General features: G+C 48.7%; 1 protein-coding gene and 1 pseudogene across 11 annotated transcripts in view; one reads left to right on the top strand and one right to left on the bottom strand.

The window, feature by feature from the left end:
• The window catches only part of POU6F1 (POU class 6 homeobox 1), a 28,911-nt gene extending 8,117 nt beyond the window's left edge, over nt 1-20,794 (bottom strand). For 2 of the 11 annotated variants that reach the window (XM_086399402.1, XM_086399407.1), the window contains exons 1-8: nt 20,617-20,756; nt 10,589-10,682; nt 8,834-9,029; nt 4,209-4,330; nt 3,125-3,350; nt 2,345-2,598; nt 1,518-1,646; nt 723-926 (exon numbers count right to left, since the gene is read on the bottom strand). In XM_086399402.1, coding sequence (XP_086255528.1) covers nt 723-926; nt 1,518-1,646; nt 2,345-2,598; nt 3,125-3,350; nt 4,209-4,330; nt 8,834-9,029; nt 10,589-10,636 — 1,179 coding nt within the window. In that variant the 5' untranslated portion in view covers nt 10,637-10,682; nt 20,617-20,756. Of the gene's footprint in view, nt 1-722; nt 927-1,517; nt 1,647-1,895; nt 2,599-3,124; nt 3,351-4,208; nt 4,331-8,833; nt 9,030-10,588; nt 10,683-15,325; nt 15,456-15,791; nt 15,930-18,551; nt 18,611-20,616 lie in introns of those variants that run through there. The other 9 variants (XM_086399406.1, XM_086399408.1, XM_086399403.1 and 6 more) reach the window with 8 other exon arrangements.
• On the top strand, nt 11,305-13,435 carry LOC147371596 (swi5-dependent recombination DNA repair protein 1 homolog pseudogene; annotated as a pseudogene).
• Nucleotides 20,795-21,442: the final 648 nt, after the last annotated feature.

The raw sequence follows: 21,442 nt of genomic DNA, 5'->3' as shown, positions 1-21,442 counted from the left end.
TCAGCAGAGTGGGTTCCTAAATCACCTTATCCTGCCCCTACCCGAGCCTTTGCCACACTGACTTTAATAGTCTCTGATGCCGGGCTACCTAAGGCAAGGAAGGGCATCTTATTCATCTCCATATCTTCAGCACTCAAAACAGCTCCTAGAATGAACACGTGAGTGAATAATCGATGCCACAGTGCAGAGTGGAGGAGGGGTGGAGGGATGAAGGAGTGAAGAGGAGGAGGGTGCAGAAGGAACCTCCCAGGGCCTTTCCAGCAATTTGTTCACCCTGGAGTTGATTGAGCCCCAATTAACATTTTTTTTTTTTTGGCTTCACCCTGCAGCATGTGGGATCTTAGTTCTCCTACCAAGGATCGAACCTGCATGCCCTGCATTGGAAGTACAGAGTCTTAAGCACTGAACCACCAGGGAAGTCCCAAGGCCCAGTTTACTTTGACCACCCTTCCCCGGCCTTCTCAGAGTGGCACTGGCCTCTGAGGGCACATATACACACGTTTGGTGTGTGGGGGTAAGGAGCGGGGTGGTGGTGGTGTTTTTCTGGGCAGAGCACATGTGAACCAAAGGGACCTTCTACCTTCAGCCTCCCTCCACTTTTGGGAGGTGTCCTGCTTTCCCAGGGGCTTTGGAAAATCATGTTGTCCTGCCCAGCCTCTGGAGGGAGGCTGCTCATGCCTGACAGCACTGCCTGCCACCCTCCCCCAACCCAACCCTTGTACCTCACTCTTAGCAGGGGACTCAGGAGTGCTTGGCTTCCGGACAGCCACAGGAGGAGGCAGGGGGCTGCTGGCCAGGGTCGCGATCACCTGGCCCTGGGCGTTCAACAACAGCTGGGGGGTCACAGCCTGGACCTGCAGGCTTTGGGCCGGTGCTGGGGCCGCCACGCTAGCCGAGTTCACTACCCAAGGAAGTGTTCCAATAACCTGGGAGGAAACACAGGGACCCCAAGTGTGAGGGTAGCATCCAGCTCCACCCCCAACCCAAACCCCTACACTGGCAGGAAGGGACTTAGACAAGTCACCTAACCCTTCTGGGCCTCCATGTCCTCTCAGTAAAGTGAAGGATTCACACTCTGGGGGTTGCTTCTCTATTCTCTCTCCAGAGCCGTGAGGGAGCAGGAGGGGCCTACATGTGAAGCCCTGCTCTGCCACACTTTAACTAGCTTAATTTCTCCAAACCTCAGCCTTCTCTCCTGTAAAATGGGAACAAAAATCTCCACCCAACGGGTTGTACTCAGAATGAAGTGGCACAATGTATGAGAAAGCACCTACCACAGAACATGGCCACAAAGCGAGGGCTCCCTAAATGAAAACTCCCAACAAGAGTGAGCACCGCCAGGGTTGGGGTGGGGGCGATGCCCCTGCCTGGCCTCAGTGTCAGCAGAGAGCTGTCACACAAGCAGTAATGAATAGCAGCTTCTCACCCTGGTTGAGTTTCTATGACCCAGTCCTGCCCCTCCCCAACAGCCAGCATCTCCACGGTCCCCACCCCTCCACCTGGCTTTGACCACTTGCCTGACCCTGAGCGTTGGTGAGAATCTGACTGCTGATCCCTGGCATGCTGGGAATGGCGTTGGCAATGACCGGAGTTGTGGTGAGGGAGCCCAGGATCTGGGTCTGTCCCCCGAGGGAGGCAGCACTGATCTGTGGGTGGAGGAAGAGCCTTGCTCAGAGGCAACGAGGCAAGAAAGAGCCCAAGGCAGAGGGAAGAGGGCTGAGGATATTGGGACAGGGGTGGGGGTAACCGATGCTGGGCAGATGTGAGTGTGGGCTGCAAGCCCAAGTCCACCAACTGAATGGTATCCAGGGCCAGGGGCTGCAGAAGGTGAGCAGGGAAGGGCGGGGCCACAGTCATGGAGGAGTACCTCTGGCTAATCTTTCAGGCCAACCCTGGGACAGTAGAAGGGCCAGGCTGGAGAGGCTGATGTGACTCTAGCCACATCTAACTAGAGGCCATCTACTCATGCCTAACAGCTCCACTACCAAGCCAGGAGCCACACTGGATAGACACTGGCATGGGGCCGTGAGCCTCTAGCGCCACTTTGGTGACAGCTCACAAGTTTGCAATCCCCAGACATCATCCCACCCTCCAAGGCTGGTCCATGGTCCAGGTTCTGGAAGGTTGGGCCAGCCCTCTTGGCAGAGGTTGTCTGCTTTTGGCTGGGATGCATGGGCTGGCAGCTCCCTCGGAAGGAGCCCATCTCTGCCGAAGTGTTGGAAAAGAGCCGCATTCAGGGGGCTGGTCCTCCACCTCCATACTGCCCCGTGGGAAGGGTCAGGTTCACCCTTGGCCAGAGATCCAGTCCATCCCCGGTGAGCCTTGGGTGAGGGCAGCAGCTTACGATTCCCGGGCTGAATGCGAAGCCTGCAGGCTGAACGGTGATCTGTGTGGGGGTGTCCACAGACTTGGGGGTGGGGGCAGTGGCGGTGGCAGCAGTGGGCTGCGGTAGAATGGCTGGTGTGGTCTGCAGCAGTGGCTGGGGCTGGAACAGCGTCTGGGGCTGGGCCGGTGGTCGGGGCTGGGCAGGCGAGGAGGGCTGGGCCAGTGGGGCGGCTTGTACAGGCGCCGGGAGAGCGGTGTTCAGCACGGCAGCTGCTATGGAGCAAGGCAGAGACAGAGGCGCTCAAATGCCTAGCCGCGGGCCAGAGCAGCTCCAATCCCAAGGGATCTGGTACAAGAACGAGACGGGGGTCGGGGCATTGGGGTGGGGGCACAGGCTGCTGTGATTCCCTTGATCCTTGCAGGGGTGGCACATGCCAACATCTCTCATCCCCCCTCCCTAGGGCCTGGAGATGTGTAGGTTCAGAACCAGAAGTGGAATCTTCTTGCAGTCCTTCTCAGGAGGCTGGTCACAGGGTGAGGTCTGGCGTAGGGGGGAGGGCAGTCCCAGACAGTTGGCTGAAGGAAGACAGGCCTGCTGGGCCAGCGTGGTGTCTTGGCCTAGAGTCCTGATGTGGTGCAGCAGCTCTGTGGCTGGGGGCCTGGGGCACCAGATCCAGACTCCAGGGCTCTTGCCCTGGGAGGGCCGCGGGTTCGGAGTCCAACATGGCAAACACATGAGCAGGGAAGGTAGTGGAAGGTGGCGGGGGCCTGGTGCAGTCCTGGGGAGAGTTGCCGTTACCTTGGAGACCGGCTAAAGGTGGCTTGAAAATTCCCCCCGTGGGAGAAGCAGCGGTCAGTCCTGGGAGGGCAGCCACGGTTGCAGTAGGAATTGTCCACACGGCCAGCCCCTGTTGACCAGCCACTTGACCTGCAATACTGATGGGGATAAGAAGAGGTTGAGTAACTGCCCCTGCTGGAACCATAACTCCTGTCAGAACTGTGGCTAAGTTTTCCTGAGTCAAGACCTGCAAAAGCAAACAAGATTTCAAAAAAGAAAAGAAAAAATAAAAAATCAACATCAACAGCGCAAACGCTGGGTCTTTTAGACCCAGCTGACCACACACAAAGCATTCTGAGGGGAGGGGGGAAAAGGCTGCATGAGGGCGGGGAAGGGACGAGCCCTAGCTGGAGGCCCATCCCTGAGGAGGGACCTGGACTGGACTATCCCATCCCTGGAGAAACAGCCCAGCCCTGCCCAAGGATCAGAAAGGGTCACAGGTCTCTCCCACCGTGGTTGGCCGCCTCCCAAGCCTTCCCTGGGTCTTTGCCCACGGGACTGATGCTTTGTGACCAGGAAGCAGGGGCAGGGGCTGGTGGAACTGAGTCGTCAAGGCCCACAAAGGCCTCTGGGAAGCTATGATAGAGGACACTCCTGACGGACACCTTGGATATCTGTGTGTGCAGTGAAAGATGTCACAGGGTGCTCAGTCTGCCTAGAGGCCCCTGGAGCAGCTTCTCGCTGTGCTGGGGCTGCCCTCTGCTCTAAATGAGGAGCCATTAACTCTTCCTAACCCCCTAGAGGGGCTGACAAGGGTATTCACTCATTCAATCATTAGATGACTTGAAGAGTTACTGTAATCTTATAATCCTTGCTGGACCTGAGGGGATTACCTGACAAATGTAGACTTACTTTTCCCAGGGGGCCTGATCTGGGATAAGGGAAAGGCCAGGGGTCCCTAGTAGGAGATTCCCTCCCTCAAGCCACAGCCCCTTCCCTGTCCTGCCTCATGAAGTTCCCAGATGCCATGGCCAGCCCATGTTGGCTATCCCATGCCTTGCTCTTGCCCACTGCCCTCTGTCTAGCTCCCTGGGGTGGCCCTTACCTGGGGGGCAGCTTGTACAGCCAGTGGCGTCAGGGTCTGTGATGCCTGAGGCTGGCATGGAGCTTGGCTGAAGGTGGCAACGGCAGAGGCAGGGCTCGAAGGCATCCCCGGAAGTGACTTCACTTCATGCAGCATTGGGAGAGAGAGGGACAAGGAGTGAACCTGGCGGAGTGGGACGACTCTGTGCCGCACTGCACTTCTGCACAACCCGAGGCCGATCTCTGGTCTTCCCTGGCTCAAAGAGGGAGTTCCCCCAAAGTTACTGGTAGTGAGCATGGGAGGCTGCAAAGCCCTATGCCAGACCTGGAAGGTACACCACCCTCGTCACACATGCAGATGAAGAAAATGCAGACCCAGGCACAGCTGGGTATCAGCCTGTCATCTCCTGGCTTGGTAGGATGCTAGGACCTATCACATAACCAGCAGTAGAAATGAACATGGGTCAGGGAGAGAAGGTGCCAGAATCAATGGGATTGATTGGCTCATCCAGCAACTGGATCAATGGTCACTCTACCCCCAGGCTACTTTGGAGATGCAGTGTTGGCTCAGGGAAGGGGCAGGATTTCTGCAGGGTGAAGCCTAGGAAGTGACATGTCAGGGCCACACTCAGGATCCCGGGGCTCTCCAAGATAACTTTTCTCTGCTGCTCCTTGAGGTCTGAAGTCTGATGAGCAGCTTTTAGGAGGTTCTAAAGGAGCTTCCCTGAAGAAGGTAATGGCACTCCATTCCACTACTCTTGCCTGGAAAACCCCACGGACGGAGGAGTTGTGGGCTGCAGTCCATGGGGGTCACTAAGAGTCGGACACAACTGAGTGACTTCACTTTCACTTTTCACTTTCATGCATTGGAGAAGGCAATGGCAACCCACTCCAGTGTTCTTGCCTGGCGAATCCCAGGGACAAGGGAGCCTGGTGGGCTGCCATCTATGGGGTCGCACAGAGTTGGACACGACTGAAGTGACTTAGCAGCGGCAGCAGCAGCAAAGGAGCTTCCCATGAATTGTAGCTTTTCAACCAAGTGAGAGTTAGTTAGGTAGGGACCCCTAGCAGAAAAATTCTTCAAAGTCACATAACAATATGGAGAAGGGTTATTTAATATATAGTGAGACATTACAGGGAGTCTAGGTGTTGGGTGTTAGACCAGATGAGTGGCTTCTTAATGCTAGCTGGGCATAGGTTTCCAGACCCTATTCTAGGCCAACTGAGTCAGAATGTCCAGGAGTGGAGGCCGGCAACCTCACCTCTCTCTTTCTTTTAAGCTCCCTTGTGATACACACGGACAAAATGGGAACCACTGAACTACAGAACCTTCCAAGCCTGCATTCCCAGCTCTTGTTTTAATCTGGAAAGGCACCAACCTAAGCCAGGACTATTCACAGTATACAATTTAAAAATCCAGATTGCTTCAAGGATGAAAGAGACAAGCAACCACAAAAACCATATAAAATACCAAAGAAAACCAAATGGCAGATTTATGTCCACTGTGAAGGGGAAATATATTTCTAACTGTTGAAAAAAATCAGAGAAGATAAGGATAATCTGAACCTCTGAGAATTCAAAAAATATTTCACTTGACAAAGTGTCATTGCAATGCAGAGGATGCGGGCTCAATCCCTGGTTGGGAAACTAAGATTCCAAGTGTTGTGGAGAAACTAAGCCCAGGCACTGCAATTACTGAACCCGTGTGCCATAACTAGAGAGTCCATGCACCACAGTGAAGGAAAACGAAGATCCAACATCCTGCAACTGAGACCCAACACAACCAAATAAATAAATAAAAACAAGCAACAATACCAGCTACTGTTTATTTTTTTTAAGTGTGATGAAACCTATAAAGGAAACTGAGGAAATGGACATGTAACAAGCATGAGTGAAGAAAGCTTACCACCTGAAGAAGTAAGTCATTTCATTAGGATACGTTTCCAGAGTGGGACTATGGGGCCTAGGATTCACCTACATTTAGGTTTTTGTCTTTTGCTTCCTGCTAGACTGCTTTTCAGGAAGACTGAACCAATCTGCAGAACCATCAACAATGTCCCTGTTTCTCCACAGCACCACCCAGTTTCGACTTCATCATGATTTCTTTTTCTGGCTTCAGAGGCATAGATGGTACCTCTTCGCCGACTACTTTTCCTCTCATTGATAGCAAGGTTTTGTGTGTTTTTCCATGTAATGATTTCCTACTGTGTAAACAATTCATTTCTCTTCAAAAGGAATTTTAGTGGACTACACCTCAAAGAAAAATAGAATTAAAGGGCCATTCAAAGCAGCTGTTTATGACAATGAAAAAACCAGGAGGTTTGATAATAGCCAAAGCCAAAATCAGTGAGTGAATCTGTTAATAAAGGACACAGAATATGAAATAATATGGTGGTAGTTGTCATACTACCTAGCCTGTCCTCGGGGGCCACACGTATAAAAATATGTATGTGTAACAAGGTCTGGGGAATGGAGTAGCACAAATCACTAGGTTCTTTTTTCATCTGGAAAAAGTTTCCTATTACTTAGTTTTAAGAGGAAACCCTTCTCAATATTTCATATGCAGAAACGTTCTATCAAAGCTACAATTTAAGCTGGCAACTTCTTAGGAATTACTACCAACATACCTCCCCTGCCTGCTTGACCATGACTAAAATTCCTTTACAAAGAAGACTTTAATGAAAGGCTTAATTAGATAAACTTCTGGAAGAAGATGCACACTACCATGAACACTCATGCTAAGATGTAAATTACTGGTTTTGGATCCATTTCTGAGAGTACGTTTTGGGTAAGGAATAGAATTAAGGCACTAGAGGAAATGAGATATGAAAGATGGATAAAAGGGTAAAAAAGAAAGGGAAGCGCTGTGGGGGGCTTCCCTGGTGATTCAGTGGTAAAGAATCTACCTGCAGTGCAGGAGACACAGGAGACCCCATGTTCAATCCATGGGTCGGGAAGATCCCCTGGGGCATGGCAACCCACTCCAGTATGCTTGCCTGGAGAATCCCATGGACAGAGGAGCCTGGTAGGCTACAGTCCATAGGGTCACAAAGAGTTGGACATGACTAAAGCAACTTCACACACACACACACAAGAACTGTGGACAAACCTGGAAAACCTCCCAGATTTCCTGAAAAGGGGCTCCATCCTCACAATGGAAAGGAATGGAAAGAGTGGCGGAGATGGAGAATCCTTGTTTTTCCTGCCTGGTCACCAGGACACTGGCCCAGGACACTTCCTCAACAAGGAAGCAGAACATCGCCAGGCTGGGGAAAATTATTTGGTCATGTGTCTTGTCATTCCTTTACTCAAAAGGAGAAAACATAAAATACCAGGGTCCCAAAATGGACCTATATACCGATCTGCAAGTACAGCAAGGGAGGTGAGATCTTGAAGTGTTTTCATCTGTTTTCTGTTCTCTTTGCTCTCTTCATGGCTCTTCCTCTTGGCCCACCCCACCTCCCCCAACCAGATCACCAATCTAGGGAAGCGGTGAAGTTCAGCAGAAGGCAAGGAGAGATGAACCATGGCTTTCTGGGGGAACTGGCAAAGGAGGCCCCAGGCTTTCTGCAAAAAGAGATGTCTACTCTGCAAGGTCAATGAAAGGGTACCCTGTGCCCAGAAAGCAGTGCCTACAACCAGTGCCAGCTTTTAGAACAGCCTGGTCGTCTCACAGCTGTACTGCAGGATCATTAGGGAAGACAGTGTGAGTCAATCAGCCACATCCATTCCCCATGCAGGAGAATCAAACTCATGCCCTAAAGTCTCCTTTGGAGAAAAACAGCCCAGATAAGCCCACCAGGCTAGATGCATGTCAGTCTAGCCAGGAGTGAGAAGCTGTGATTCTACAAGGCCCTCCCTAACACATTCTTAGCCCAATGTGGGTAAGATGCTGTTCCATTCCCAGCTCCTGCACCTCCCAGCTCTACCATAAAAGGTACTGATTTGCAAGGGCTGGTAGTACCCTAAAGGTTAAGTCCTCTCTGCCTTGAGCCTGAGGGTCTGGTTTAGACCTGGGAGCCCTCTCTGAGGTTAATTCAGTCCCCTTGGTGTGCGTGTGCAGTTACGGCAAATTCTGAACAAAAAATACAAAGAGATCAAAAAACCCAACCGCCACTTTTGAAGAGCTTAGAGCAAAAGCAGAGGACTGTGCATGCCCCCTGCACACACCACCTAAGGGATGGGCAAAATACCTAAGCCACCCCTTCAGCCTGACCCCTGGACACATCCCTACCTTCACCCCATATAAGGAACAAGCTGGTCCTCCCTCAGGGAGCGAGCAAGCAAGGGAACATGTTGCTTGTTCTCGCTTCCCTCTGCTGCAGCAGGGGCCCCAGGAAAGCCTTGTCTGAAAATAAAGAAAGTGCAATCCCCTCAGCTGAGCCCCACCACTCTTCTCCCACCTCACCCTGACCCATCCCAGTTTAGGTCTGTAAATAACTGAAAATGGTCCCTCATTCCAGGGATTGAGGAGTGGTCTAGGAGCTGAACAGCAGCGCAGGCTGTGACCAGAGGCCTGCCCAGTGGACAGGAAGACAACACACCCCTAAAGCCACCTAGCCCCCTGGGATTCATGCTAGCTCCCCAGGGGGAACACGGGAAGGGACTCAGGTGGAGCAATGGCCCCTGGGAGCAGTGGCCTCATACCAGTTGCCTCCACGGAGGAGTCTGGGTTGTCTGGGCCAGCTTCACCAGCAGCTTCACCAGCTTCAGCAGGGCCTCCACTCTGGGAGCCCTCGGTGGCCACAGCCTCCAGCGCTTTGCCCTCCTCCTCAGCAGGGATCTGGGCATCCACTCCAACCTCCAAAACTCGGATGGTCTCATGGCCTGACATCACGATGACCTGTGAACAGAGGAGAGGAGAAGAGGCTGATAGAGCCTCTGGGGAGCTAGAGCTCTAGGTGTGACTGAGGCAGAGAGGACAGAGTATCTCAGATTGTAGACCTCCTGTCCCGAGGACTGTGTACTCTGTGAGAACCCCCAGAGCCTGGAACTCCCTGATTCCAGGGAAGGAAGTGCTAGGAGAGAGCAGGCCCTGGTGACAGGGGGAAGGGTCTAACACAAGCTAGAAAAAGTCCCACTGAGTGAAACCACTTGAAGACATTTCTGTTTGCTTCCTCTCTTGCTCTCAGTTCAGGGACTGGTAAATGGCCTCACTCACAACCTTGCCAGGATGTCTTCTTGGCTGCTAGGATACTGGAGTGTGGTTTCGATGACCCCTAACACAGGACCCACAGCTTCAGCTGGGACAAGACAGGAAGCCCTCTGCATGTCCCTCTAAACATTACAGGAATGGAAAATGAATTCTCCAGGATGCTGAGGAACTTCTGAAGTTCATGGTTCCTTAATGTCCAAAACCCTGAGGTTAGAGGCCATGATTTCCTTGCAAGCTAACTTCTTGAAGCAAGAGGGTCAGGAATTCTGAACGCACGGCCTGTCGCTGGCGCTCCTGGACTGGAGCTTTGTACCCTGTAGACCTGCGGCTCCAGCGTGCCATCTGGTATGTGCATGCTCTAACCTTGCACCTCCTCGAGGGGAGCCCCTGTGCCCAGCAATGCGGGTGGCCCCTGGGCCTCCTTGGAACACTGGGTCTTCCTTCCTGCTCAGCCAGCTTAGTGCTTTACCTCCAGCACTGACATGCTTCCACTTGGGTCTTTCAAGAATCAGAGACACCCTGTACATTAAAAAGCTCTGTATCAGGCCTTCCCTGTGATTCTCCTGGGGCCAAAGCCACTCCCACAACACACTCCTTGGGACTGAAAACTGGATCCAGCCAGAGACTCTGTTGGAAAAAAGCAGCTATGTGACCCATCAGGGGAGTATGAGTGAAATAACCTTCCCGAGCAGTTTCCTTTCTGACTCAAACCTGACTATGAGAAACTTTACTCCAATTACATTTTAAGAGATGTTAATCTTTTTTTCTCCTTTTAAAAATGCATAAAAAATACATAAGGGAATTCCCTGGCGGTCCAGTTGTTAGGACTTGGTACTCTCACGGCCAGCTAGTAGGGGCCTGGGTTGGATCCCTGGTTGGGAGAGTAAGATTCTGCAAGCTACAGGTATGGCCAATTTTAAAAAAATTTTACATAAGTAATAAAAGGTCATTGAAGGAAAAATTAGAAAATGATATATAACCAAGAAAAATAAATAAGTTCCCTGATATCCAAATCTTTCCCCATATTAACTTATACATATTTCACTTTTTAAAGTCACCACTAAAGTCCCCAAACCCAGCCCCTGAAAAATCCTAGCTGGCAACCACATCTGGATGGGTCAAGTGACCATGAACGTTGGTAAGGAACAGACAACAAGGCGCTTTATGGAGTTTTCCTCTTTGCCCACACCCCTCCGTCTATCACCATCCCCCTCCCCACCCCTACCTCTTCCTGCTCCAGAAGATACCTGCTCATTGACAGTCAGAGATGAGTCTGGCCCGGCTCCAGGATCCATGGTCACTTGTCAGGGTGGGGTGGGGGCTGGCCCACACCTACACATTCTGCAGGGTGAGATGAGATGGGAAAAGCAAAGGCTGATGTGACAATGTTAAGACAATTTCCATATCATCTCAGAAAGTCAGAAGTAGAATGGTAGGAAGAGAGAGAAGCTAAGTTCTCTCAGGTATGTGTAGAAGTGAAGGCAATAGGATTCTAAGGATTTTAAAATTAAAATGTCTGACTTCCTGCGGCACCCTAGGACAACCTACACTCAGGAGGAGCCAGGGTAACAGGAGGAATGGGGAGGGGCCAGACGTCTAACCCTGGGAGTTCCCCAGTCCAGTGGGAGAGAGCAGACCCAGCAGAGCCCAAAGTGACTTTGACCCAGACACTCAGAACCAGACACAAGTAAGGAGCACTCTGGGTATCAAAGCAATTCTCAGGGGAGGGGTCTGAGAAGACTTCCCCGGGAAGAGATGGCAAACATAGGAATAAATTGAAACAGTTGTCTCAGACTTTAATGCGCCTGGAACACATTAAAACTGCAGACTCCCCCACCCCGATTTTCCCAGACCAAACATCTCCAGGGAGTCTGATTCAATAGGTGGGTCCCTCAGGGGTTTCTGTGGCAGTGGCCCAAGAACCACACTGGCCTTTAACGTGGGAGGCAGGACAACATACCAGATGGTGGAGCAGCGGCCACATGCAGTGAGGAGAGAAGACCTTACAAGAACAAACGGTCTGGCTGGAGCCACGAACCACAGTCACAAGAAATAAAGGTAATGACTAGGACAACCGGTTTTAGACACTGAAACAGAGAAGCAACTAACATTTTTATTCTGAGTGCCCACTGTGCTAAGCATTTTATGGAATACTAATTCACGTACTACTCATGCCAGCTGGGGTATGTGAACATTAGCATCACCATGTTACAGATGAGGACACTCAGCTCAGAGAAGTGTTCTAGATTCCTCACTTTCTCTTCCTCCTCCTTTTCTACCTCTGGGTTTGTTTCATTGGGCTTCCTTTTGTTGTTGTCATTTGATTAATTGAGGTAAAATTCACATGACATCAAATTAAATGTACAACTTGATGGAATTCAGTACACTTATAGCACACTTACAGTGCTGTGCAACCATCACCACTGTTTAGCTCCAGAGCATTTTCATCCTCCAAAAGGAAATTCCATGCCCATTAGCGGTTACTCCCTTTTCTTGCCTGTGGCAATCATGAATCTGCTTTCTCTCTTTGGATTTGCCTGTTCTCAATATTTCATATGGGCTTTCCTGATGACTCAGATGGTAAAGAATCTGCCTACAATGCAGAGACCTGGGTTCAATTCCTGGGTTGGGAAGATTCCCTGGAGAAGGGAATGGCTACCCACTCCAGTATTCTTCCCTGGAGAATTCTATGGACAGAGGAACCTAGCGAGCTACAGTCCATGGTCATAATGACTCAGACACAACTGAGAGACTAACACTAATATTTCATGTATTAATAAATGGAATCATTTGATATTGGGTCTTTTTTGTGTCTGGCTTCTTTTACTTTGCAGAATATTTTCAAGGTTTATCCATAGCATGTATCGGCGCTTCATTTCTTTACACAGCTGGATAAAATTTCATTGTATAGACTCTTTCACTCTCCAGGGAAGACAGAGGCACAGGTAAACCAAGACTTCGTTTCCAAGATGGAAAGTCCATCAGACTCAGCTGTGACTTTACCCAGCACTCTGCAGGTCTGTGCCAATCCACCACCTCCCCATATGCATAGTTCAAGAACACAACCTATGAGTTGCAGCGCTTAAAGGGCGATTAAGGAAAACAAGATCTTCATTTAATTCTCATAAATAAATGGAGTGGTGAAGCATCTCAAAGTCGAGAATGAAAAAAACAATCAGATCTTTTCAGAGAAGACAGGATCCTTAGCAAAAGAAAAACTGTTTGGAATTTCAAGAAAATTTTAAACACATAGTGAGTTAGAAGAAAGTTTATATTTGAAAAATACTTTAAAGAATATTGCTGCAGGACTTCCCTGGTGATCAAGTGATTAAGACTCTGCACTTCCAGTCTGGGGTGGCAGGGGGAGACAGGTGCAGGTTGGATCCCTGGTCAAGGAACTAAGATCCCGCATGCCACACGGCGCGACCAAAAACAAAAACTGCTGCTGCTAAGTCGAGTCAGTCGTGTCCGACTCTGTGCGACCCCAGAGACGGCAGCCCACCAGGCTCCCCCGTCCCTGGGATTCTCCAGGAAAGAACACTGGAGTGGGTTGCCATTTCCTTCTCCAATGCATGAAAGTGAAAACTGAAAGAGAAGTCGCTCAGTCCTCTCCAACTCTTAGCGACCCCATGGACTGCAGCCCACCAGGCTCTTCCATCCATGGGATTTTCCAGGCAAGAGTACTGGAGTGGGTTGCATGTGAATCTAAATCACTGGATATTGGGTTATGCAAGGTCCTCCAAAATGATTTTGTGAATGAGAATATTTCCAAACAAGTATTAAATGAAGAAAAAAGCCAAATCCACCAAATCCGTGAAGGAGATTCCAGAGAACTTCAGAGGGTAAAACTAGTCAAAATGTATCACTCAAAGAACGACCTGTCCCAGTTACAATTGTTAATAAGGAAGCAAAGACACTGTAGCTAGATGTTGCTTTGTGAGGGGCCATCAAACAAGTCCCCAAAGGACAAGAAACTGAACCTCATCCAGTTGATAGATCACTGTGGCTAAGATGATAAATTGCTCCAGTGTAACAGAAATGAAGATGAATTCATAAGAGTTTCATTCATAATTCTTTCTCCAGAGAATCTCTGAGAATGACAACATAATAAAAAAGATACTTGCACATTTTAAAGAGAAGGTATAAGCCACTAGAGCTTAGAGAAAGGTATCCTGATGAACACCAATTTATGAAGCTTGTTATTATCCAAATATAAACCAAGTTCTAAAACAAGGTTTCAGTATTTTGGAGAAATCTGCCAAAGGAAACATTTAAATAAATATGTGAAAAATTTAAATAGCAATTAAAAAATAATTTGGACGATTTTGGAAGTCAGTTTTAATACATTGTTCTGTTTATTGTGGTAAAAAAAATTTTTTTTACTGTAAATGTTAAAAAACGGTCCAACCTTATAAATGTCTAAACTTAAATGGGTCTAAAAATGCCGGCCTCCCTTATTTTATGACTCTTGTTTCCATCCACTTATCACATATTTCCATCTGGATAGTCTAGCACATAATTAAACTCATATGTCAAAAAACAAAAATCCCACGGTATGGATATGCCATATTTTGTTTATTGAATCATCCGCTGATGGATATTTTGGTTGTTTCTACCTTTCTGCTACTGCGAATATTGCATCTATGAATCTTTGTACATGAGTTTTTGTTGGAACACCTGTTTTCAATTTGGGGGTATATACCTAGGAGTGCAACTGCTGGCTGACCCCAGGGGTTTTAGGGGTTTCACTCCAGTGACTGTAGTAAATAGCACATCTGGATGGCCTGCCTCCTTGGAGCTCATGATATCAGGCAGTGTCCACAGCCTGACAGCAATGAAGAGAGACGATCACCTGTCAGTTTTGAGAGAAGGGGCTCCTATGACTACCCCAGGAGTAGAACCCCGGTGCATACATAGACCACAGCAGAGCTGCTTTGGTTAAAGCTGGGACAGGAGCCAGTGCCCAGCCACAGCATGCCCCTTTGCCTTCTTTCTTCAGTGAGTGAGTTTGAAAAATACCTGAATCAAACCTGGCAAGGCTTACAGATGGCTCACTTGTCCCTGGCTTTCCTGTGCTAGCATCTAAAAACACAGGCAGCCTCAGGAGGATAAACAGCAGGTCCTGAGGCATTTGTCTCCAACCCCAAAATCCAGAGGTCCAGGACCATCCAGGACTCTTAGTGGCAGAAATACTGAGTTAGAGGACCTGGTTCTATTTATCATTTTCCTTTGGGAACTGCTTTGGGCTTAAGGTAATCTTCCAAGACACCCAGGAGGAGCAATGAAGTCTAAAACAAATCAGAACCCCCTAGAATAGCCTGAGATCCTATAAGAAAAATCCTGAAATGCTTTGTCCTTTGTTTATTCAACAAATACTTCAGTGGCCACTATGTGCTGGGCACTGGGATACAGTGGGGGGAAAAGCATGTTCTCCAGCTTTGTTAAGGAGTCAACAGTCTAATATGGGCATCGAGGAAATAAAAAGATAACGACAATATAGTGTGTTTAAGTGTCATGGTGGATGAATAGAGGGTGGCAGAAGATACACTGAAGGGATATCTAATGCACTTTTATATGGTCCTTTGCCCCTTGTTCCAGGGTGGCATGTGTTTCAGACATAAAATTTGATAGTACATGAAGCATCTTGTGACATGTAGAGGAAAATGGAATTTGTTGTATGAGATTCAGACTTTTAATGCAGACTCATCTCTGTGATTTTAATCACTTTATATATACTTAATGTGGTTCAGGTTTCCAAGAGGTAAAGTACCTCTCACTATAGTCATTTTGAGGGGTGGAGAGTATTCTGCATGGATTAAAGGAATGAATGGAATGAGTTTCACTGGTATTTAATTGAAAGTCACATTTGTTATGGGAAATTACCTTTCAAATTTTTGACATAATCCTCTCACATGAGATTGTTTGTTGACATCAGCATCTCCAGCTCTACATCACTTCTATATTTAAATTGTGCACCAACTTACCTCCTGCAGGGCTGCCATCTAAAAAGGTCACAAGGACAGGAAGCAGGAAGCAGATTAGTACAGACTAGTAGTTGGAGTTGAGCTGGATCATCCAGACAAGGATGGTTTCCTGAGGTGGTCTCACCCAGCCTGTCAGCCACCAGCTGAGACCTCACCTGGGAACTTCAGACTCATATAATCCAACTACCTACTGATTGCTTACAAGATCTTATACTTAACATATTCAAAATCAAACTCCTGATTTGCACCCCAAACCAGCTCCACCTGCCTGCAGCCTTCCCCATCTCAGCAAATGGCAGCTTCATCCTTCCACAGGTGCTCAGGTTGAAAACCTTGCTGTCATCCTTGCCTTTGCTCTTATATTTCCATCTATATTGATTTCTTCAAATCCTGTTGGCTCTCCCTTCCAGTGCACCCAGAATCCCTCCACTTCTTATGACTTCCATCATGGTCCATGCAGTTGTACCTGATGCAAAGGAACACAAGATGACATCCCCTCTTGCATGCAAGCATCATCTGCTCTGTTCTTAAACCATCAATCTTCAGGTGGGTTGCTACAGCTTTCAAGTTTTCATTTGCTTGATGGATTTTCTGTATGTTCTCCTACCCTTCTCCATTTCTGGCCCCAGGACATAGATTTCCCTTCCCATCTGCTGAAAAGTAATCATTATTAATGATTAATAAAAATACTATTAATGATTAATAAAAAACTGTTAATCATTATTAATAGTTTGTTGGTCCTGGGATAAATGATAATGGAACAGAAGATTTAAAAAAAAGTATGTGTGTGTATAATTGAGTCACTTTGCTGTACAGTGGAAATTAATACAACATTATAAATCAACTATACTTCAATTTAAAAATAAATTTTAAAAATAGTTTATTGGGACCCAGCCCCTTTATGCATAGTACTACACTGAGCATTCTTTGGAGACAGACTTTAGGGTTCACAATCTCAGCTTTGATATTCCCTAGCTGTGGGACTTCAGGCAAATTATTTAACCTCTCTGCCTCAGTTTCCTCATCTGTAAAATGAGAGTAATAGCACCTACTTCATAGGGCTATTGTGAAGACTGAATAAGTTAATGCACATTAAAAAGTGTAGATAAATGACTGGCACATAGTAAGTGCTCAGAGGATGGTAGCTATTACAAAAATTTACATATTCTCCAGGCAAGAACACTGGAGTGGGTAGCCATTCCCTTCTCCAGGGGATCTTCCTGACTCGGATATTGAATCTGGGTCTCCTACACTGCAGGCAGATTCTTTACCATCTCAGCCACCAAGGAAGCCCTTACATATATTATCTCATTTAAATTTAGTACAGCAGTTAGGAACCTAGGTGGTGCCTCAGTTACCATATTTGAAACAGGAATAACTGGGCATTGTAGCAAATTGTGTCAGGGTTCAATAAATATGAACTGTTAACTATTATTCAATTTTGACACCAGCCCCATGAGGCCACAGAGTAAACACATAGTAAAGCCTGACCACCTGTGTGACGAGCGGGCAGATTACTTCCGTTTTTTTCAGGGATAAATAATAAGAGAGCTTATCTTTGAATTACTGTATAAAGCACAAATAACAATTAGCTATTACAATCCCCATTTTTATTGAAGAGTAAGTTGATGATCAAAGAGAGATAATGGAATAGGCTTAGGAGAAAAACCTAGATTAAATCCCAGCTTGGTCATGAAATAGCTGTGCCATCCTGGGCAAATGACTGAATCTCTTTGAAGTTTAAGTTCCTTATCTTTAAAATGCTGATTAAATGGGCAAGCATTATGGGGTTGTTATAATGGTGATAGGAGATTAGGGCTTCCCTGGTGGCTCAGACAGTGAAGAATAAGCCAGCAATGTGGGAGACCCAGGTTCAATCCCTAGATCAGAAAGATCCCCTAGAGAAGGGCATGGCAACCCACTCTAGTATTCTTGCCTGGAGAATTCTATGGACAGAGGAGCCTGGTGGACTGCAGTCCATGGGGTAGCAAAGAGTAGGACACAACTGAGCAACTAACACTTTCACTTTTTCATGAGATCATGCAAGTAAAATGCTTAACATTGTATTCTTACGATAACCCCCATCTTTATCTATAGGAAAATGGAGGTGGAGAGAGGTCAGGTGATTTGCCCAAGGGCACAGTCCATGACCTTCAAACTTCAAGGTCACATCACCTGCCCCAGATTTCTATTCTCCTGACACCACACTAAGCCTTCATTCAGGAAATGGGAAGAAGGCTGATGGGGGCTGCTCTGGCCCCCAAGGATCAGGACACACTGGAAAGTGGAAGCTCTCAATTCTGCTCCAAATTGTTTCAGTGGTTAAGACTCCGAGCTTCCAACACAGGGAGTGTGGGTTCAATCCCTGTTCAGGGAACTAAGATCCCACATGCCTTGTGGTATGGCCAAGAAATAAAAACAGGCTTCCCTGGTGGCTCAGATGATAAAGAATCTGACTGCAATGTAGGAGACCTGGGTTTGATCCCTGGGTTTGATCCCTGGGTCAGGAAGGTCCCCTGGAGAAAGGAATGGCTACCCACTCCAGTATTCTTGCCTGCAGAACTCCATGGACAGAGACGCCTGGTGGGCTGCAGTCCATGGGGTTACAAAGAGTCAGACATGACTGAGCAACTAACACTTTCACTTTGGGGCTTCCCTGGTGGCTCAGATGGTAAAGAATCTGCTTGCAATGTAGGAGACCCAGATTTGATTCCTGGGTTGGGAAGATCCCCTGGAGAAGGGAATGGCAACCCACTCCAGTATCCTTGCTTGGGAAATCCTTTATGGACAGAGGAGCCTCGTGGGCTACAGTCCATGGGGTCACAAAGAGTTGGACATGACTGAGCGATTAACACTAATCAATTTACTTCCCCCAACCCCAATTCATGGACAGAGATAAATGACTTGCCAAGCTATTGGTAGACTAGCTAGTCACACACATGGGCCAGAAGGAGAGAAAAGGGCAAAAGACAGGACAGTAGTGAACAAACTTACTTCTTTCCCAACCAACCATTTGTAAATTTTAGACATATATACTCAAACAGTAAAGACTTGTTTTATAAAGACACATTTAGATTTATTTTCTCCTTCTGCACCCACCCCCCATCCCCTTGTACCCAAACTTGGTTCATCCCTGGCAGGGTGAATAGAAGGGATAAATGTGAAAAATAACAAGAAGTATGTTCCCCTGCTAGACTTTAAGGACCAAGAAAGCATATCCACTTACCATCATATCCCAGAGCCTCATAAAATTCCTGGTACACAACAGAGGTTAATGAATATGAGCTGAAAACATAAATTATGATATCAGATCGTACCCTTTAGTCTCCTCATATTTCCTACCTTTTCCTCAAAATACATAGCCTATTTCAAATTTCATGCCCTCATTTTCAATACTAGGGCTACTTAAAAATGATTTCAAAGAAGTAGTATTAAGTTCTTAAGAAACCTGGTCACACTCACCCCTTCCTAATGTGCCAGTTCAGCTCCTCATTCCCAAGTCTTCCTTCATTTGGCCAGTTTCTCCTGAGTCCCATTCTCTCTGTGGCCTCACTGACCCTCATTTTGACACAGAAAGAGCTTGGGGTTTAAAGGCAGAAGACTCAGATTGAGTATCGCTTCTGTTTAAGGTAACATCTCACAGCCTGTTTCCTTATCTGTGAAATGGGGCTAAATTCCAGTGCCCACCTCATGGGCTATTGTTAAATCATTAACATTTATGTAAAGCTTTTGGAACAGGGCCTGGCACACGTAATTGCTTTAAGTTGAAGTAAAGCACTGTTCTTAATTGTAAAGTGTTATGAAAAACATGTAAGATTACTACTATGACTTTACAGTGAGCAAATCTTGGGGAGGGGGGATATGATCTTGTCCCATGTTCCTTCATAATGCAAAGACTCCTTAGAAAAGCAAATTTCTTCTGAGTCATCTCTTAATTGCTAGGTAGTACTTCCAAGAAGAGAATAACCCATCTCCTTTCTCTCACTCTCTCGCTCTCTCTCTCTCTCACACACACAGACACAAATCACTCTATATTGTCTTGTTTTTTTCATGTTTATGATCTGCCTGTCCCCATCTCCATCCCACCCATCAGACTGAAATTAAAACTCCAAGACAGGGCAAATTCTGTCTGTATTGTTCAGAGTTGGCACAGAGTGGATATTTTTGTCGCCCTAATGAACAAATAAATGAAGGTCTACAGCAGATATGCAAAGAAATAAAAGATCACAGAAATAACACCCTGAGAAGCTGGACTTCAATCAAAACAAAATACATGGAATTATTCCTCAGAAGGCCCTGCTGGTCAACGGTGGCTGCCTTGGATTACCAAGAAAAGGGAGGTGGGAAGTATGTTCATGAACAATTGAAGACCAGCCTTCTACTTTGGGATCAACGAATTTGAAAGAGCAGATCCCAGCTCTCCGCAAAGAGCTTCTTTCCACTAGTCTAGGCAGGCTTCACAACCGCGTTTTATTTTTCCCCACAGCCGGCTGCGGAGGCTTGCGAAGATTTGGGGGTTCCAATGACAAATGAGTAGGGGACCTCAACGCGAGAAAGTGGAGGTTGCAAGGCGCCCTGCGGCTCCCTTGGCCTTGCCAGGTGAGGATGCCCAGGGAGCACATAGCGGGTGCATTATGATGACTATTTATTAATAATAATATTGTTATTAAATATTTATGAAGTGCTTGTGCTCGGCTAGACGGTGACCCTCCCACCACTCTCCCATCCTTCCAGCAGCACCAGGTCCCTAACCCCGAGTCCCACCAGTCCTCCCGGTGTCTGGTGGTTGGAGAGAATTGTGACAGGTGGCTCTGGCCGCCTCATTTGACCTTGCCTGCTGGGAACCCAGGCGTCCGGGTTCTCCAGTGGGGCGACAATCCTTTCGCGGTCGCCACAGGGGCTGGGTAAAGAACGTCCCCGTGGTCCGTACCCAACCTGGGCTCCCGGAGCAGAAATGGGGAGGGGCCAGGTCCAAGCTCCCCACGGGGTCCACCTGGCGGCCGCCCCCTCCTCGCCTCGGTCCCCGCAGGCCGGCAGGAAAGCTAGGGCGCGGCCCCCGGGGTCTCCGGCCTCCCGCGAGCGGCCACACAGCATTCAGCTCCCGGAGATCCTCGTCGCCCCGGCCCAACATCCCGGCGCCCCGGCCCCGCGGCATTTTTTTTTCTCTTTATCATAAATATATAAATTATGCTAATTACGGGCATTGCATATTAACCAAACCCGAAACCTCCCCTGCCCGGCCCCCTCCCCCTCTGTGCAAACCCCTCCCCGCCCCGGACCCCGCTACTTACCGGAGCCCGAGCCCGAGCTGCCTTCGCCCTGGGTGCCCGGCGGCCACCGATTAGAGATTCATCTCACAGCTCGGGCCAGGGGGCCGGGGGCCGGGGCCCGGGGGCCAGGGCAGCCGCCACCCGCAGACAAAGAAGCCAGTGCGGCTTGGCTGGGCTCGGCTCGGCCCGGGAGCCGGTCGGGACCCGCCGCCGCCCCCGGGCCCCCAGCCCGGGCTGGCCAGAGCCGAAAGGGACTCGGCGGGCTGCGCTGGGCGGAGGGGGGACGGCTGGGAAGCGAGAAGGGGAAGCAGGGTGGGTGGGGGGGGGGGCGGTCAGGTATATATATATATTTTTTCTTCCTTTCCCCCCTTCCACGGCCCCCCCTTTTCCCTCCCCCCCCCCTCGTTTTTTTTCCCTCCTTCTGCTACTTGGATTTTTTTAGCTGCTGCGTCATGAGCATAATTTATGCAAAGAGCTTTGCCGCATGCTGCACCGCGCGCGCCAGCCGCCGGGGGCGGCGGGCTGGGCGGGCCGGCAGGGAAGGGAGGGGATCTGGGGAACCGAGAACTAGCGATGGTGGGGGCACCCCAGCCCCTTGCCACCCCCGCTCTCAGAGGCCCCACAGACTAGTTCCCCGGACTGGAGTGGAAAGTCGATGGGGTGGGTCACGCAGCCCCGCTCCGAGAAGCATCCTGAGGTCGTTTCATTTTGGAAGGTGCGAGAGTGGGGAGCACAGAAGTCCAAACTGGGGACCCTATGCCACATTCCCGTCAGCCTAGGGTTGGGGCGGTAACTCCCAGCGGCCGCCCTGTCCTCTCTAGCTTGGTCAGTTGCCCTGCTCAACGTT

The sequence above is a fragment of the Bos grunniens genome, chromosome 5 (assembly GCF_055505025.1).
Source record: "Bos grunniens cultivar Pamir isolate PY7600 chromosome 5, Bosgru_T2T1.0, whole genome shotgun sequence".
Lineage (NCBI taxonomy): Eukaryota > Metazoa > Chordata > Mammalia > Artiodactyla > Bovidae > Bos > Bos grunniens.
This window is presented reverse-complemented; position numbering and strand designations above follow the sequence as displayed.